This window comes from Bison bison, unplaced genomic scaffold, assembly GCF_000754665.1.
Source record: "Bison bison bison isolate TAMUID 2011002044 unplaced genomic scaffold, Bison_UMD1.0 scf7180017864375, whole genome shotgun sequence".
NCBI classification, from domain to species: Eukaryota; Metazoa; Chordata; class Mammalia; order Artiodactyla; family Bovidae; genus Bison; species Bison bison.
Genome location: NW_011494947.1, coordinates 2,082,236 through 2,101,660, shown reverse-complemented (window position 1 = coordinate 2,101,660; position 19,425 = coordinate 2,082,236). Strand labels below are relative to the sequence as shown.

The 19,425-nt window shown below is 51.8% G+C and overlaps 1 protein-coding gene across 1 annotated transcript in view; it reads left to right on the top strand.

The window, feature by feature from the left end:
• Positions 1-19,425, top strand: part of PRRC2B (proline-rich coiled-coil 2B) — a 71,275-nt gene that overhangs the window by 6,530 nt on the left and 45,320 nt on the right. The window contains exons 2-8 of the mRNA XM_010856789.1: positions 6,491-6,660; positions 7,646-7,823; positions 9,847-9,949; positions 12,227-12,299; positions 16,247-16,390; positions 18,263-18,504; positions 18,961-19,082. Of these exons, the coding sequence (XP_010855091.1) occupies positions 6,546-6,660; positions 7,646-7,823; positions 9,847-9,949; positions 12,227-12,299; positions 16,247-16,390; positions 18,263-18,504; positions 18,961-19,082 (977 nt within the window). The 5' untranslated portion in view covers positions 6,491-6,545. The remainder of the gene's footprint in view (positions 1-6,490; positions 6,661-7,645; positions 7,824-9,846; positions 9,950-12,226; positions 12,300-16,246; positions 16,391-18,262; positions 18,505-18,960; positions 19,083-19,425) is intronic.

Here is a 19,425-nt window from a genome sequence, read left to right as displayed (position 1 = left end):
GCACTGTTTTTGTGGCTTGTGGGTCTTCCCCGGGGACCCCCCCTCTCTGAGCGCGCAGTGGGCCCTTCAGTGTCGGTGACTGGAGGAGAGAGCCACGTGGTGCTGGCTCCAGGTGTCCTCAGGATTGAGGACTCCTCAGGAAAGCAGATGATTTGCCCAAATGTTGCCAGACTCAGGGACACCTGTGAAAAGCCTGGATTTGCCCCGATGTAAACCTGGCTGTTGTTGGTCAGCAGCATTGGCGTGTAGAAAATGTTTTGTTTTTAAGCACTTTGTCCAGTCCCGTCATCTGTACAGTCGCCCAGGAGGCACCCTTTGAGCCAGGGTTGCCACATGTCTGAGCCAGGGCACTCGCTGTCCCCCAGGCCGAGCCCCAGCAGCCTAGAGTCAGGGTCCCTGGGCAGAGAGTCTGCAGTCAGGTGTCCCCGCCTGGGCTCCAGGCCTGCCCCAGCACTCAGTGGCCTGTGACCCTGGACGGTTTACTGCTCTGTCCTGACCATAATGTAGTGTCCTCTGTAAAGCGGACTGATGACCCATAGTGTCTTCTGAGCATGGAGGGCAGCGAGTGTCAGCGGGTGCCCCGCTCTCCCTGAGTGCTACCCTGGGGAGTCCCTGGCTGGGCGGGCATCTGCTGCTGGCTGGTATCCAAGTGGAAGTGAAATGAATCCTATTACTCGGAAATGGCTTTTTATAAGCTGGAAGCTGGGAGGTCCTCCCTCTAGTGGACGAGAGCAGGCGTCTTCTGGTGACCTGACGGCTGGGACTACTGTCTGGAGGGGCGGGGCCTGGATTAAGTTGCCTTTGTGGGCGAATCTTTCTGGCTCCTTTGTTCTTGTAGAGCCTGGCCTCTCAGCACTTTTAGGAAAGGAAAGTTGCCAGATTAGGCAGATCCGGATTTAAGATGTCCTTTTCTTCATTCCCCTAAAGTTGTCTTCACACGGATTTGGGGTGCTTTTTGCTTCTTTCTTTCTTGGTGAGAATGCCCAGGGACCCAGGCAGGGCCTGGGGAGGGCGGGCATGGATGGTGGGGAGGGCTTCCAGCAGGAGGGCAGGACGGGGCTCTAGTTGCTGTAGATGGAGTACCAAGGACCCAAATTATATCTTGTTTAGGAAAAAAAAAGCAACACCCCAGATAAGAATTCTGCTGCCTACAAAAGGGAGCGCGTGCAGAGCGAGAGCCCTGGCTGGGCTCCAGGCTTGCTCTGTGCCGCCCACAGAACCTGGAGTCTCCACTGGTTCGTCCCCAACGAGCCAGGCTGAACAGACATGCCCCTGACCCACCAGAAGCGTGTTCTCTGGCCTCCCAGCCTCACGAGCCACACCCACATGTTTGTCTCTGCCATGTGACAGGCTAGTCGAGCCCTCGACTAGTAATCTTTGCATGTGTATTGACAGACCAGAAACTCAGCAGATATTCATAAGCTGGGTAAAGCCATACCAGCAGTATTCTGGGCCTGATGTTTGTGAAAACCCAGGGGTAGGTAGAGCAGCCAGAGATGCAGGTGGGGCAGAGCTGGGCCCTAGACGTGACCCCGATTCTTGGAGGAGATGGATACCTGTGTGCTGCTGGGGAAACCAGAATGGGTTTATTTGTATTTGGTATTTGTTCAGTGAAGTCTTCATGCAAAGAACCCTCGCGTGCCCCGAGGCTGGTGTCTGTAACCTTGCTTTGTAAGGGGCCAGGTATATACCAGTAGTTGTTGCTCTCTGGGCCCCCTGCGGCCTCTCGCAGTTTGGCCAGGCTGGCTGTGTGTAACTGGCCTGCCCTGCTGGAGGGAGAATTGGGCCTGAAGGACGTCCATCTGTGCGCTCTACGTGGAGCCTTATGGTGAACAAGTATCAGGCCCCCTCCCCCACAGGGGCTGTTTCCATAGCAATGGTGACTCAGTCGCATTGCCTGTTAGCACCCCAGATTTCTGTAGCAATGCAGAATCCAGTCGTGATGTGTGGTGAGACGCTGCTTTGACAATAAACCACGTAATTTCATGGCCGTGGGTTATTAACATTGGGTATGTTTGATTTTAGAACCTGTTGGCATTTGTGAAATCTGGCTGTGGTCCCTCAGTCTGTGTGGGAAAACTGAGGTCTAGAGCGGCCGGTAGTGTTCTCAAGTACATAACTTGGTTAAAAAGTGGGAAAAGGGCCTTCTAAAAAGTATGCCTATGGGTTCAGAGCAGGTGTTAGCCCAGCGTGTTCCTGTCTTGGCCTCACTGAGGGGCTTTTGTCAAAAGGAGTAGAAAGCATATTCCCTAAACGTAGTACGTGCTCAGTTAGCATTTGCTGAGGGGTTGAGTTATTTAGAGGGTGTAATTCAAGCAACAATTGTTGACGGATTAACACTCCTTAGCTCCCATTGGTTCATTTATTTTCCTTACTTTTTTCCAGGATGCCAAGAGTGGGGGTGCAGTCAGGCTCTGGTTCCCTAGTGCTTCTTGTCCGGGGACTGGTTAGTTCTGAGTGGTGTGGTGTCACCAGGAAACCCACTGAGCGCTCTGTGTCCACTCTGACCTGTGTGCACTCTGACCTCTGCCCCCGGGGCCCAGGCAGTGCAGAATCAGGGAGATCTGTTTGTATCAGTGAACTGGTGGAAATTTGGACTAACGAATACTTATTCCCTAAGATTTATTTTTTATTGCGGTAACACTGGTTTATAACATTGTATGTTTTATCTGTACAACTTGGTGTTTCTATTTCTTGTGCCCCAGAGCATGCTGACCACAAGAAATGAAGTTTCCATCCATCATACAGATGATCCTCGGCCATTTTTTCCTCTTCTTGTCCCTTCCTTTCTGCTCACCACTGTTCTCTGTATCTGTGTGTGTGTTTGCTTTGGTTTCATTTATTTTTTGTTTGTTGGTTTGATTTTTGTATTCCACCTGTGGGTTGAAATCATACAATATTTGTCTTTCTACATCTGATGTATTTCATTTAGCATTATACCCTAAAGGTTCATCCTTGTTGTCACAAATGGCAGAGTTTTGTCTTGTATTTCATTGTGTATATGTATCACAACTTCTTTATTCGTTCATCCTTTTGGCTATTGTAAATAATGCTGTGATGAACATTGGGGTACATACATCTTTTCAAATTAGTATTTTCGTATTCTTTGCATAAATTCCCAGAAGTGGGATTGTCAGGATTATGTGATAGTTCAAGTCTTAATTTTTTTGACTGCCCAGAATGTCTGATGAATAATTTTTATTTCACTTGTCTTTGTTGGTTTGGTTTTTAATTCAGTAAGGAATAGTGTATCTGGATTTAAGTGGGTGATGCTGCATCTGTAGTCCTGCAAGTTGTGTGGCTGGGAGGAAGGCACTGCTGGCTTTGTTTAGAAGTGTTTGTAGGTTCAGGGGGAGCAGAGATGTGGCTGTGACTTAGCGTTTCCCACGACAGTGCTAAAGTGAGACATTCTGGAACATGCTTCTTATTAATCAGCTGTGTGACTGCAGACGTGTAGGCTGGACGTGGGGCGGAGGTTGTATCCCAGGCCCAGCTCAGGGCGTGGACACATGGCAGTGCCTGCCTGGTAAAGACGTGTTGAGTGAATGAATATATTAGTTTTCTGTTGTTGCTGTGACTGATGACCATAAAACTCTAGCGGCTGAAAACAAAACAGACACATTCTGTCCTGGTTCTGGATGCTGGAAGTCTGCAGTGATGTCGCTGGGCTGAAGTCAAAGCAGCGGCAGGGCTGCGTTCTCCTGGGGGCTTTCCTGGCCTGTGCAGCTTTTCCGGGTGGCCTGCACCCCTCTGCTCTTAGTCCTCTTCCACCTTTAAAGAGCCTTACTCCAACCTGTGCTCCTGTTAACCACTCAGACTCTGACCCTCCTGCCTCCCTCTCTAAGACCCTTGTGATTACATTAAGCCCACCCGGATAATCCAGGATGATCTGTCCATTTCAGGATCCTCAATTTAATCATACCTGCAAAGTCCCTGTTGGCTGGGAAGGTAACATACTCATGGGTTCTGGGAATTAGGGCATCCACACTTCCGTTACTCAGCAGGCCGCAGGAGTGTGTGGAGAGTGCTCAGAGTCCTCAGTGGAGTAGTGCCCTACTGATGAATATGAGACTGCACCCCTCTGCCTGGGCGGCTCCCACTTTGGTGGGGCGCCCTGCTTGGACCCCTGCTGGAGCTGTAGGGCCTCCTCAGGGGTGCCCATCTATTTCCCGTGTTCAGGGCTTTTCCTTTTAGACCCAGAGTCAGCAGATTTTGCCAACCACATGTCCTGTTGCATATTCTTTGTTTTTTAAAAACAAGTGTGAAAATGGGGGGTGGAAATCATCTTTACCTTGAGGGCCTTACAAAATGAGCCATTGACTGGGGCCTGACTAGTATTTTGCCAACCCATGGTTTGGACTGAACCCTGCAGGCTGGGGCTGCCTATGGCTGTCACCTTGGGGGCAGTTTTCAAGGGCTCTTGTTAATAGTGTGATGTGTGCGCGCACGTGAGTGTATTGGGAGGGGTTCATGTTCCTACCCTAGTGAACTTTTCTATTGTTCTATCTGACAGAAACATCTGAAAATTAGATCTTATCTAGTCTTAATGGAGAATTTCAGGTGGTTTTCCATTTGAAAGCTTATTAATTACTGGTCATTTTGACATGGGACAAGATCCAGTCTCTTTCCTACAGGGCCTTGCAGCCCAGCGTTGGGAAGCAGTCTGGGGAGGTTAGTTATTACCAGTTCTGACTGTGGCAGAAACTCCCTGTGTGCAGCTTTAGAGGCGGGGATTTAAAGATAGAGGGTGTGTAGCCCCTGGCATGTGGGCAGGCACCGGAGAGGGAGCTGGCGTGGAGCGCTCTGATGGGCCATCTTGGTGAGCACTTGCGTTTGTTTCTTCATGGGCCCGCTCTCCTTTCCTGGCCACTGCCACACTGTTGGCCTCCTGGGGCCTGAGCGCTAGGCTGCGTGGGGGCCTCTCCCTGGCCGGCTGTGGCTGCCTAAACCGGGATCTGAGTGAGGAAGGGAGTTAAGTACCCATCTTGGGTGGCTCTGTCCTGGTGGCTCACTGGTAAAGAACCCACCCCTCTGCTAATGCAGGGGATGCGGGTTCCATCCCTGGGTTGGGAAGATCCTCTGGAGGAGGAAACGGCAACCCACTCCAGTATTCTTGCCTGGAGAATCCCGTGGACCGAACAGCCTGGCGGGCTACAGTTCATGGGGTCCTAAGAGTCAGACATGACTTAGTAACTAAGCCATGCCACACCGTACCTGGGTGGCTGAAGCCCTGTGGGGAGGAGAGGGGCACTTCCGTGAAGGAGGGCGACTGCTGGGTAGGTGACCCCTCCACATTGTATGCAACTCAGGACGCTCAGCCCTGGGTATCCATCGAGGTGCTGGAGTGTTTCCAGATGCAGAGCGTGTGCTTCTCTGTTCCTGCACCCAAGACAGTGACGGCAGGGCTCGAGTGTCGTGTTTCATGTGACATGAGTGGAGGGACGGATGCGCCCAGCTCACTGGCTGTGCTCCTCCGGCCGTGCTGGCTTCAGAATAGGGCGAAACGACTGCAGCAGCTACGCCGGGTGCCTGTTGTGAGTCATGGATGTTTTCACTTCCGTTTTGTCATTGAAAACATTTTATCACTAGGCCTAAGTTGATGCTTTAGCTTTTTTCCCCATATGTTAATTCCAGTGGGAAGTAACAGTCACTTGTACAAGTTTTTGTTCTCCCACGATCAAACTTAGAACCTAAAGCCAAGGGTGAGTGTAGAATGAAAGCACTGGAGCCGGTGGTCCTCAGTGCCCGGCACGTGGCCTCACTGGGTATTTAAATCGATGAATGCCAAAGTGAACAAGGAAGGTGCTTCTGGAGGAGCCAGCGGAAAGGTAGAAGGTGGCACTCGGGAGACGCTGCTTCCTGGGCTGGCCTTTGAAGATTTTCTCCCAGTGGAGGGCAGGTGTGGACAGTACTGCCCACATGGGCTCCTCTCCCCAAGGAGGCCTGCTCTCCTGTCCATGCCTCAGAGAGCCCTGCTCTTGGTGCCTGAACAGGTGTTTCCCTCTGGGTGCTGGTTCTTTGGTTTGAAAAGCGCCCATACCAGCTGCTTCAGGTGATTTCCTGGCTGTACACTTCCTCTGGCTTGGTTTTGCTCATCCTGGGAATGGACTGCTTTCCATGAGGAAGGCGTTATTTGTGATGTTACATTGTTGTGCTACAAGGGAATGAGCCTTTGTTTTTCCACCTTGAGGAGCTGTCCTTGATTCAGAGGGCCTAATGTGTGAAGTTTACCTCTCATTGTGGCTGGTGAGTGAGAGAGTGCAGCTGATTTGCAGGCAGGGAGAGTTCCTATCATTGGAGGTGGGGTGGTGTCTACAAGATGCTCTTTAAATGTGAGAAAGGCTGCCTGTGCGTGGGAAGGGCATCTTTCTAGGGACAGAGTCCGAAGCTTTCTTCACATCTTCAAGGAGATCCATGATCCCTAAGGATTCAGTTCACTGGATCAGAGGTTCTGGTGGATTAACACTTTTTTTTTCCCCCCATTTCAAAGGTAGATCGGGAGCGGTGCCGAGAAAAATTTCCTTACTAGATGACATTTCATCGCAATGTCCGATCGTTTGGGGCAAATAACCAAGGGCAAGGATGGGAAAAGCAAGTATTCGACTCTCAGCCTGTTTGACAAGTATAAAGGAAAATCAGTAGATTCAGTCAGATCCTCAGGTAAGAGCTGGTGGGGGCCCAGTACCCTGTGCTTTCCCTCAGGTGAGACTTTCGGGTCTAGGACCAGGAAAACCTAGGGTGCCCTGTCTGGTCAGACAGATGTGGTCCACACAAGCCAGTCTTCTGGGCCCATGGGGTCACCCCCATAGTTATTGGGGAGGCCATTACCCTCTACTTCTATTCCTGACTGCTGTAGCAGGATTTTTTCCTCATCTGTCTTGTCTTATTGAAGCTCTGGCTATTTTGAGCCCGATGGGTAGAATGGAATTTAATTTGCACTAGAGTTACCCTTTTTAGCTTTTGTGGTTCTGCTGTTCCGGAACTTGGTGGGAAAATTTCCTGTTGATTCTGTCCACACCCCCTGAGAATCTTTTGAATGTCGGGGGCCCTGCTTAGGCTTGGCTGAGTCCCCGCAGTCCTGCTGTCATGAGGCCAGAGCAGTCTCCCCTTGCAGAGGGCTGGTGACTGTGTGGGATGGACGTTTTGGGGCCTGGCTCTTCACTGTGTCCTAAACTTAAACTCCCTGAGCCTACTGCCCACAAGTAACCGGAAGCCTCTGCAGTGGCTTCAGCAGCCTGTGTCTCTGAAGTCCTTGGTGAAGTGACTGCAAGTTACGACCAGGCACTTTTGTGTGTTTTTGTTTCTGTTTAAAGTATTTTTATGTATGTATTTAGCTGCACTGGGCGTTAGTTGCCACACGCAGGATCTTTAGTTGCAGCATGCGGGATCTTAATTGTAGCGTGTGGGATCTAGTTCCCTGACCAGAGATTGAACCCAGCCCCCTGCATTGGCACTGCAGAGTCTTCAGTCACTGGACCACCAGGGAAGTTCCTTCTGTGTGTGTTCATGGCAGATCTGTCCCTCGTGTTTCGTTTGGTTGCCATTGTCATCATCACTTAGAGTTTAGAAGAGCAGCTGAGTAAACCCAGCATCTCTGCTTCCGTGACTTCCTGTGCAACATCTCTTTCCATCCCTCCCCCCGCAGTTATTCCTCGACATGGCTTACAAAGTCTTGGGAAAGTTGCCACGGCCCGGCGCATGCCACCACCTGCAAACCTGCCAAGCCTGAAGTCTGAAAACAAAGGAAACGACCCCAACATCGTGATAGTACCCAAGGACGGAACAGGATGGGCAAACAAGCAGGACCAGCAAGACCCAAAGAGGTGAGAGTGAGGGGTGGGCGGTGGGCGGGAGTTGGAGGACGCCTCTTCCACCTCTCCTGCTGCTGAGTTGTTTCTCGCTTCCTGGCTCCTGGAGCCAAACAGCAGGGTTTCTGTGAGCCACCTAGTCCCAGTGATCAGTGTCCCTTGTGCCTTATTAAAAAAGCCCTCGTCACTCCCAGAGGAGCTTATGCAATGACTTGAGCCAGTTCCTGCACAAGCCACTGTGGACAGAGCCGAGTGCTTGATTTTGGTTGGGGTCCCCGGGTGCTGAGCCCCAGGTGGAGAAGGAGGAGCCTTCTGCATTGAGGGATCGCAGCGCCCCACACAGGCAGGTGCCCTGCTCCCCACGACCTGGTCACTGAGGAGAGCCACACTGGGTCCAGGCACTCCGCGTCAGTATGCAGCTGCCCTGCATCGGGGACTGGCAGGAAAGCATCAGGGAGGGACATGGCGTCACTAAGGCTGGCAGGCAGAACCTGGCTGCTGGGGTTTGCTTGTCAGGCGGTGGAAACGGAGCAGTTTGGCCTCGTCCACCTTTGTGTCCCTGAGGTCTGGCTGCTGATACTCTGGACCCAGAAAGTAAAGGTGGCCCAGATCACGGCCTGCCAACCAGGGTCCTTTTCTCTAATTGAAAATGGCCCAAAGCTTCCTGTAGTTAATTCAGACAAGATGTAGAGAGTGAACAGATTATTTGGCCAGGTGATCGATCAGTAATAACCAAATATTGTAAACATTTCCTAACAGTCTGAATAGGAATCGTCCCGATTCATGGTATAGTGTGACTTGTAGAATCAGACACTGCTGTGTGATTTCTAGCCAGGCCATTTATTAGCTTTGTGGAAGCTGGGGAACCATTTGACTTCTGACCATCAGTGTCCTCCTGTGAAGTACAAATAACCCCTGGCTCCAGGGGCGGCTACAGGAGAGGGACGAGAAGACACGGGTTACGTGCTTGGCACAGGGCCTGGTGGGTAGCAGATGTCAATGTTACTCTTCCTGTCAATCATAAACACTGCAGCCTCTAATGAAACTGATGCTACACGTTTCAGTGTAAGCAGTGAAATGCCTCTGCTACTGCTAGTTCTAGAGAGAGAGGACAAAAGCTCGCTCCCTCCTTTTATCCAGTCTTAATGCACCGTCGGCATGGCATCAGGCAGCTTGAATGGGGCTGGTGTGCTGAAGCATGTTTGCCAGCGAGAAGTGGAGAGCGTTGGTAGTGGCGGCAGACACCGGCACTGTGTCTCTGCTGCCCCTCCCTGGTGGTCGGGGAGGTGGCCAAGTGGGGAGGGCCACCCCTGCTGGGACACGGTGTGTGGAGCACACAGAGAAGTTCGCTGTGGTTTTATCTGTCATGGAAGAGAACCTGGAGATTGGCACATTCTAGGCCTTTCGCCTGTGTCATTAGAAGAAAGCAGTGGATCCACATGTGTTGTCATAGAAAGATGTCGGGTACGGAGTAAAACACAAGTTACTGAGGTGTGTGTGTGGTGTTAAACCACTTGTGTTAAAAAGTACTATGCTAACGTGTGTAGAAAAATCTGCTAGAGTTTCTCTCTGGAGGATGAGATGGTGACACATTCTGTATTGTATGTATTTATTTTTGCCTTGAGCATATATTTTTTTTTCATAAACCAATAGGTTAAAAAAAAAAATCTCCTGTTTCAGAGTGGTCAGCCCCTGAGGAGCTGTGAACCCTTGGTCAGGAGTGGGAGGCGGGGGCCCCTCCACCCACCGCTGTAGCCGCCCTTGTGGCAGATCCTCCGTCTCTTTGTTGTTCGCCCCTTTGTTGTTCACAGCGGGCTTTCAGTCTTTGCAGACAGAAGCTGTGCAGGAAGGCAGAGAACTGGCCATCCTGTTAGGGGTCGGTGAGCAGACCTCATATGTGGTCCAGTTTCTCGTTCTCTTGGCCAGCCTAGGAGTCTGCCGGGTGGAGGTATTTTTATCCGCCAGAGGAGGTTGGAGTGTGGAGGGACCCTGAGGCCATGGCCTGTCTGATCCTCATGTGTGTCCTGCCTTTGTCCAGTTCCAGTGTGACGGCCTCTCAGCCGCCGGAGTTGCTGCCGCAGCCGGGTTTGCAGAAATCTGTCTCCAATTTGCAGAAGCCGACACAGTCGATCAGTCAGGAGGTAGGTGCTGGGGACCCTGTCGCCGAGAAGGGTGGCTCCGTGTGACCTGCCCAATCCAGAGGCCAACCTGAAGAGTGACTTTCAAGAAAGACCCAGATTCAGGATAGAATGTAGATGCCTAGCTGGATTCCTGTTGGCTTAGCTCAAGGTGAGTCACCTGAGCAGCTGCATGCTAGATTCGGGCCCCCCAGTGTCTCCCTGGAAGCGAGAGCCATAAGGAGACAGCAAGCATTAGGCCACAGGAGGTTCAACAGTCTGGTGAGTTTAGAAAGCAAAACAAAGCAGTCGCCTTCACTGGGTTTTCTTAGTGTCAGACTTTCTCTCTGTATCTTCAGTATGCTGATGTGTCCTGGGTCTCCAGGTGAAGGACATTGTGGACAGCAGTCCCTGAATTTACTTGTCCTTGGAAATGTCTTTTAGCAAACTGTCTCTGGGGACTAGCGTTTCTCAGAACACACTTTGTGGAATAATGAGGTATAATCCTTCATTTGTTGATGTATTTCAGACACCTCTAAACAGAAAATCATGATTAATCAAGAAGTCTTACTGTACTTGGTCCATCAGCGTCTGTGGGTTACAGAGGCTGGTAGCTGGAAATCTGGACAGATACCTGGCACTCGCTGGCTGTCTTAAAAAGAACCACTCTGTGGGGAACATTCATGGCTTTGCCAGAGGGACACCCTCCTCCAGCCAACACTGAACTGTGCTTTAATTATTATTATTTTTTGAACTGTGCTTTTAAATCAAAGGAAAAGAAGAAAAAAAAAATCTACATTCATGTGAGACTCCATGTTCACCAGCCTAAGTCCACTGAGGCCTGTTGAACAGTGGGTATCATGGAGTTCGTGTCTCTTTCCCAGATTTGAGACCGAGTGCAGTTAAGGGGCCTTGGTGGTTTCTGCAGCCCTGGCTCTATGTCAGAGCTGGCTCTTCGAGCCTGTTGGAGATGAGCTCACCGCGTCCCTGCCGCGCAGTGCCTGGGCTCCCGTGGAGCATGGGTGCTCTGGGACTGTTGGGGTTGGGTCTGGCCATGCCCTGGAGCCAGCCCGCGGCCCCTCTGTCTTGCGCTTCCTGGCTTTCCTCTCCTGCAGAGATGGTGAGAGGAAGAGACCCCCAGTGTTTTCCGGCTTTGAAACCTCATCTCAGAGGCAGTTCGACTCTGGGCACGCGATTTGCTGCAGTGTTAGTAACCCTTCCTTGGCCGGCCCCATAGGCCTTCTCTTCCAGTTTGGTGCCCTTGGTGGGTGAGGGCCAGGGGCCCTGTGACTGCAGACCCCAAGGGGGTGGCTGTGGGATAGCAGTGACCTGGGGCCTCTGCCTCCTGGTCTGGAGGCCTACCTCCGGCCCCCAGCTGTTCAGACTCCCCAGGGCTTGTGGGCATTCCAGGTCACTGGGGCAAGTGTTTGATAAATGAGTTGTTGCACCTGGTCAGCTCTGCCTTGCAGGCTGGAGAGACCACCGTCTGCCCTGAGCGTGTGTGGAGGTGGCAGCAGGGGAGGAAAGAAGGAGGAAATTATTTGATCTGGGATCCAGTCCAGTGGGTGATGAGCCGTCACGCTGCATCAGCTTGGTTTTGTGTATCTTTACCTTCAGTTGTTAAGGCACGTTGCTGGGAGAGGCAGCTGAGCTCAGTGGTTGGGGACCTGAAGGGGCTTTGGACCCTGGCAGGGTGGGAACAAGTCCTGGTCCTCCCTCCCTAGTTGGGTGTCTAACCCAGGTGACCCTGGTGTGCCTGGCACCTGGTCTGCATGTAGGGAGCTTTCAGCAAAGCTGCGCCTAGCTGGCGAGCCCAGATTAGGCGGGAGTGGAAGGCTGGGCTTGGGGAGTCGGGCCTTGGAAGATGACAATAGCCATGGGAAGTGGTACTGGGCTGGCCAGCGACACAGCAGGCACGTCAGCTTTCCCACGCGTGTGTTCTCTTAGCAGTGGCAGTTTTTAAGGTACGCACTGGAGTTGGGTTTGGTCTTGTCCCTGGAGCAAGACAGAGGAGCTCTGTGTGGGCACGTGTTCCAGGCTGTGGCTCCGGCTCTGCTCTGTGACCCTGGGCTGGCCGCTTGCCCTCCGGCCTGCTCTGTATCTGTCATGTGGCCAGTGCTTCCTGAGCCCGGGCTGCTTCCTGAGTGGAAGGCTATGTGGCAAGCACGTGTGCTTGGGTCCTGCCCAGCTGGTGGTAGTGGGTACAGCGATGTAGCCTCGGGGCACCTTGCTGTGACACGGTCGGGGCATGGACAGCAGCCCGCTGGGCTGGCCCTGTTCTCATTCTCTTCCTTCTTTCAGAATACAAATTCAGCTCCAGGTGGACCAAAGTCATGGGCACAGCTGAATGGAAAGCCAGCAGGACACGAAGGTGGTAAGTGAGCATGTGGTGTCGCACTGGGTTGTGGGAGGGACGAGTACCTTTTCTGGACTGTCCCAGTTCAGTCCAGGCAGTCTTTAGCCTGAAGCTTTGTGGACTCTCCTTGCTGAGCGAGGTACTGCCTTTGCCTGGGATGGAGGCGCTGATTCTGCGGACCATGTCAGCTCTCTGGTCTCATTGAACATTATCACTGAAGACAGTCCCCCAGGTGTGCGGAGGAGACCCCAGCACTGGCCTTGCACACCCTGGTTGGCTGAGCTGCTAAAGGAACAAGTCCTCACTCAGCGAGCACCCGCCTCCTCCCTGCCCCACCAGGGAGGGGCTGGCTTGCGGCCCGGGTTTGTAAATCAGCAGCCCTGGGAGCTGAGCTGCTAGCTTTTGGACGGTGGCACCAGAGCAGGCAGAGGTTACGTGGGGTTTGTTGCCATAGTGTCCTGCCTGACACAGGGAGACACACTCAGACAGCTGTTCAGCCCAGGGATGGCGGAGGGCGCGTGGGAGGAGGAAGTGTCCAGAGCCTTAGGTCAGTGCTGAGTGGCACGCTGAGATGGCCCCAGGGCAGGCCAGGGTACAGTGGCTGCGTGGTGCGGCGGGGGGCTGGGCTGTGGGCCCAAGGTCATCAGGTGTTTTTGCAAGGAGCCAAACATCCGGATTTCTCTCTGGACTCTCCTGGTTTTCCAGTATTGGGGGTGTGTTTCTAGCACGACGTGGCACCAGGCAGCGCTCCGAGCTGGAAGGAGAGGGATGGAGGTGTGAGCGGCTCGACCACAGCTGCCCTTTCCTCCGTGACCAGCACAGGCCACCGTCTTTACCCTCAGCCCTGTCCTGGCATTGCCTCTGTCTTCTGCGCATCACTGCCGGCCGAGGCCTTGCCAGGCCTCACGTGTCATGGTTGAGAGTAGACACCAGCTCCACGCACCAACTGCCCTGCGCACCTGGCTGCTCTCATGCCCTGAGCACGGGCCCTTCTGGGTTGGGTTGCCATGCAGGTGAAGACTCGCCCCTTCCTCCGTCTCCAGTGGAGATGTCAGTCAGTTGGTGTGGCGGGGACACGCAGCTCCAGCCTGGAGGGTGAGGTGGAGGGAAACAGACAAGCAGAGAGGGGTGGGTGGGGGGTGTGACAGGGCCTTTCAGACCTACACAAGGTCCTTCCAGAGGCTTTGTGGAGACCGTTCACTGGGCTGTTCACAGTGGGTCTTTGCTCTCTGTACCCTCTATTTCTGTGAAGTTGAAGTATTTTTAAGTAAGTTCAATGAACTTGTTTTTAATGAACAGGAACAATAGAGGTTACTTGAATTAAAGTTGGCACAGCTCTTATGGAGGGCAGCCTGGCACTGCCTATCAGTACCAGCCTGATACCCTCTGACCTGGCAGTTCCTCTGTGGGGCGATCACCCTGCAAGTGATACCTGTTACAGCTGTGTGACACAAGATCTCACTGCCACATTGTAATCGCAAAAGGTTGGAAGCAGCCACTTGAAATGTCCATCAAATTATGGTACTTTAATGAAATGCTGTTTGGCTAGAAGGAAAAAAATGCAGTTTTCTACTGATCTGGTAAGCTTTCCAGGACATATTCTTAAGTGAAAAAAGCGTAGAATAGTACGTAGAGTATTTTATCATTTGTGCAAAAAATCAGGATGAGAGAAAATACGTTTCTAGAAAATGTATGTGCATTAAAAAAAAAATCTCTGGAGGGAAACATAAGAGGAAGGAAGAGAGGGAACAAAACAGAAAAATGCATATTTTGTGAGGACATTTGATGTAGCTCAGGGCTTCCCTGGTGGCTCAGACAGAAAAGAATCTACCTGGAAAGCTGGAGACCCCAGGTTCAGTCCCTGGGTTGGGAAGATCCCCTGGAGAAGGAAATGGCAACCCACTCCAGTATTCTTGCCTGGAAGATCCCATCGACGGAGGAGCCTGGCGGGCTGTAATCCACAGGGTCGCAAAGAGTCCCACACGACTGAGCAACTGACACTTTCACTTTTCTTTGATGTGGAAAGATTGGGTACCTGGGTGGGAGGAGGGTTTCTGTTGATTCTTCTTTAAGGCTTTTTACCTTTGAACCTTTTGATTTACTTATGGAAATAAAACTTGGTTTAGAAAATAATTCTAAAACACAGTAAAATATCCTGTCAACATGTGGTAGCTCGTCTGGGAGGCGGCAGAATCCAGTAGCCCAAGAGGAAAGAAAAGACGTGTGCTGACTATGACCCCTTCTACGCGGGGGTTACAGCCTGTGAGGCTTCCAGGGCTGTGCACAGACATTGTCACGACTTTGGCACTGTTGAGGTTCTTCCGGAGTTGACAGACTCTGCATGTGGAGGGTGGTCCCGGGCCTGTTTCACCTAGGCAGACCTAGGCCTGCCTGTGTGGTTCAGGCAGAGGCCGGAGGCGCGTGGCCCGCGGGCTCTGCTGCCTGAAGCACCAGCAAGCAGGTCCCTCTGGGGCCGTGCGAGAAGCCCCTGACTGTGCTGTCTCCGCTCCTCCTGGCAGAGAGCAGAGGGCAGGAGGGAGTGCTGGGTGAGCATTACCTTAGGAGTATGGCTTTGCTGTGAATGCTGGAGTTCTTCACCTTCTCCTTTTTATCTCTGGAGGGCAAGTTTTATTCATGATTAGAATATCAGCTTCATGATTATCAAGACAGGAAAAAAGTACTAGGCTTTTATTGTTTTTTTGGTTATTATTTTGACTTCACACTGTCTACTTTTTTTTGTGTGTGTGGCCACATGACATGTGAGATCATTCCTTGACCAGGAATGGAACCCATGCTCCCCTGCAGTGGGAGCTCGGAGTCTTAACCCCTGGACCACCAGGGAAGTCCGTCTGTTCATGCTTTTAAAGTATTGACTTTCATATTTCACTCCTGCCAGTGACCTTTTGATACAGTGAGGCAACTGTGAGAGCAATGGTCCTCCTTCGTGACACCTGGCGATTGTCTCTCAAGTGAATCATTGGTTAGTAATGTGTCTGTTTACCCCCCTGGTGGGTTCATTTGACCCCCCCTGGACCTTTTTACTAAGGGGGATGGTGAACGGATGGCCACCTTGAGCTTCTGCACTAACCCTGCTGCCTCTTTCTCACAAAGTCTGCTGTCGTCAGCAGGTCCTCTGATCAATGATTCCTAGGGACAGACTTGGGTCTGTCTGGGGGTCAAGGTGAGCCACGGTTGGATATTTTACTGTGTAATGTTGCTGCTGTTAAGTTTGTGTGGTGCTGCACATGCACTGTGTGTTCCCTGAAGGGACCAGTCCCGCTCCAAGCCCTAAAATGCATCACTTTTCAGTACCCGTTCATCGAAGAGATGATCGCAGGGTCCCAGTGCTCCTTGCTCTGAGTGGTAGGAGCGACGCTCAGGAAAGGCTATTTCTCTGCAGGGGTTGATAGTGTTGGGGACTGAATGAAAGAACAAGGAAAGAAGTTGTTCCTGGGATTATAAGAGTTAGAGTGTTTGGCCTTGCAGAACTTGAGGAGCTTTGTAGGAAATGGTTTACTAGAGTGGACAGACAATCCAGGAGGCAGTGTGAGCTGTGAGGTGTTGGGGAGGGGCATTACCTCCACCCAAAAGCTGCTGACTCCACTGGATAGGTTTCCCCAAAGACCATGCTTGGCTCCCCCTGCCCAGGACCACCGCCGAAAGGACGATACTGCCTTCCTCCAGGAGTGGGAAGGAAGGCTCAGACCACAGTAGCTGCCATACCCAACCCCTGCTGTCTGTGACCAGCTCTGGCAGGGGGCCTGCTGCGGTCTGCAGGCAGCCTCCCCTCGTCACCCTCAGGAAACCCTGGTGCCACTCTGTGGGCACAGAAGGCCAGCACAGACGGCACCGCGGGAAGCAGCGCCCTCAGAGTGGTGGGGCCGCCAGTGTGCTCCAAGGCTGAAGCAGAGAACCATGGACCCCAGTCTCACCTGCCCCCTGAGTCTTTCTGATTCTCTTGACAGGTTTAAGGGCCTCAAGCCGACTGTTATCCTTCTCTCCCGAGGAATTTCCGACGCTGAAAGCAGCTGGAGGGCAGGACAAGGCTGGCAAAGAAAAGGGCGTCTTAGATCCGTCGTATGGGCCAGGACCAAGCCTCCGCCCTCAGAGTAAGTGAGCTGCAGCCCCCATCTGGGAACAGGAGAGTTCCCCTTCAGCTTCTACCTCTCAGACACGAGCCATCTCTCAAGCAGCCAGGCTCCCTGCCTGGAGAGCACAGCTGCCGATCCTGTACCGGGTCCTTGTGTCTGTGCACTCACTTCCCGCGCTGGGCTGAAGGTCGCGCCTCCCTTCCCGTCCTTTGGGTCAGTCCAGGCCTGTGTCCGTCTTCCCAGCAGTCATCGGAGGCTGTGCTGTGCCTGGGTGGTCACGGCAGGGGCAGCTGGACCAAGGGCCAGTTAACTTGATTCCCAGTTCAAGAGCTTATCTTCTAAGCAGTGGTTTCCAGAGCTAGCTGAGTCCTGTCAGAATCACTTGGGCGTTCGTTAAGTCTGATTTCCAGCCCTCTCCTACCCCCTAGCCAAATTAGAATCTGTTTTTTAACATGTTTCTCTGGTTGAGTAGCCAGCCCAGCACTCATCTCCATGGCCCCTCATCTGGGGTCTGGCCAAGGGGTAAGCAGGGTTGTGTAGCAATTCTTATCGGTAATACTTTTTTTTTTCATAGCCTTGGGTGGTTAGAATTTAAGGTGTTGTTTGGGAATGGGATTTTCCATCAGTTTTAATCACGGATTCTGAAATAGCCCTTGAGGTGGGGAGTTGATCAGGTTTTGAAATATGAGAGACTTTTTTATCTGCTTGTTTTGATTAATTCCCAAGTTATCCCAGAGTCAGAATGGATATCCTATAAATGAAATGATCACCATGCAGCTCTTTGATAAAACATACTGTCTTCTCAGTGGTCTATGCTGGGTTATTTTGTTTGTTCCAAATATATAATCAGATTTCTTAGGCTAAAAACATCAACTTTCTGGGATTAATTAAGATGAGCTGCTGTAGGACTGTAACAGTTTAGAACTAGAAGAAGCTTCTGGAATCAGTTCTGTCTCATTGTTTGAGAAGATGAACAAGCAGATGACCTTGGGTGACCAGGGCTTGGCTAAGGTCATGTACAAGGGGACTGAAGAGTTGGGAACAGAGTGACTTTGTGGCTCCGATCCTGGGTTCCATTCTCTTAGGGGTCAAGTACTCAAGGACCTTTCATGTTTCAACTTCTGTAACTATAAGTTGACTAAAAAGAGAAGTCTTTTTGGCTCATCTGATTCCTTGTTGGCCTATAATCCCACCAGGTTTTGCTGCGTTGAGCAGGAGAAAGCATCATCTTAAAACGATGGTCAGAGAGGGTTGGCAAATTTCAGTCTGTGAACTGCAGGAGGTTCCCCCAGGCCACTGTGGGAGCAGGTGGGATGAGGCCTGGGCAGGGGGGCCCAGACCCTTCCAGCACCTACTTGAGGGGACCAGTAGCTGTTTTCTACATCACATCTAGGAAGTCCCTGACTAGAGTTAGCACTGCTGAGCAGCGTTTGAACTTGCATCAGGAACTCTGGTTCCAACATCAAGTCCAGTGCCAAGCCCGGTACCAATCCCAATGGGACTGGGTCAGTATTAGTGGAAACAGTGGCCCAAGACTGCTCTTATGGGACCTTCTGGGTCTCTTTGGGGTGTTAGGTCTCAGGTTGTGTGGTCTCTGAGTTGATGAAGGAAGACCACCCCTTGTTTACACTTGCCTTCCCTCTGAGGAGACTGTGTTTTGTGTTTCTCTGACAGTCAGACACCCTCAGCAGTTTCATACTCATTGGCCAGATGTCTGCCCCCCACCTTCCCTTACAGACTTGACCAGTCGACTCAATTCTTCACTTTGGGTTTTTTTTTTTTTTTTAAATTTTTGGTGAGTGAGGGGGGTCCCTTGACCTTCAGAACCTCATACAATCCCTCCTCCCCCCTCCTCTTTCCTCTCCCCTTTTGCCCCCTTTCCATTTCCAGATGTGACAAGCTGGAGGGAGGGCGGTGGGCGAAACATAATTTCTGCCACGTCTCTGAGCGCCTCCCCAACTGAGCTGGGCAGCAGGAATTCGAGTGCGGGAGACGGAGCCCCCTCCTCGGCGTGCGCCAGCGAGTCTAAGGACCCCTCGCTCCGCCCGCCTCAGCCTGTCCGCAGAGGGGCTTCACAGTTCTTGGGGAGTGTATACCACCCACCTACATACCATGACATGCTTCCTGCCTTTGTAAGTCTTCAGAGTGTGCATTCTGTCCCCACAGAGTCAGATCGTTCATGTCCAGCAGAACCTACTTCACGGGGTTGAATGTCCTCCGTGGGCGTCCCCCATCCCTGCCCAGTCTCTCTGCCCTGGTGCCTTACCCTGAAGGTTTCCATTGCTTTTGCATTTTCATTCCCCCTGTTTCAAATTTTAAGGGCCTCTGGCTTCTTTCCCTGGTGATGCGGATGTTATCTTAACCTTGGTTCTTTTAGAAGAAGGAGAGGCAGGTATTCCCCAAGACACAAGTCCCCAGATTTGTGTACTGATGGCAGGAAAAATGGGGGAGATGGTGATAGGATTAATTGGGAAACCCCAAGACTTTCCTGTTTCTGTTTCCCATTTGCCAGAACAAATTCTGGTGCCAGTGGAACTTAGACTCTGGGCCATTACTGGAAAACCCTGTTCATTGATGTTATGTTTCAGATGTGTTCGCCACAGTCATCAGAGAACCAGGGTACAGTGGAACGAGGATCTTTTCCCCTTCCTCAGCTCCGTCTTGAACCCCGTGTTCCTTTTAGACAGTTCCAGATGAATGACCAAGACGGGTAAGGCCATTGCATTGTAGTCACGGATGTAGGAGTCACCCTGGTTGGTGATATTGGGACAGTACAGTGGGTTTACATAGGAAAGTGCTTTGAGACCTCAGAAGCTAGAGACCCACCTGATACTCCAGGGTGTGTGGGAGGGCTGGCCTCTGGGGCAAAACGAGAGGAGGGGTTGTGAGTTCAGGTTCCTGATAGTTGTTTATTGCTGTCACCGTAGATTTAACACCGAGCATCTAAAACTGTAAAATGAAGCAGAACTTCTCTTGGGGATGTATTTGTTGATTATATGTTCTTTAAAAAGGGGAGGATTATAATATCAAGGGCACACGTGTACCTTTGCAGT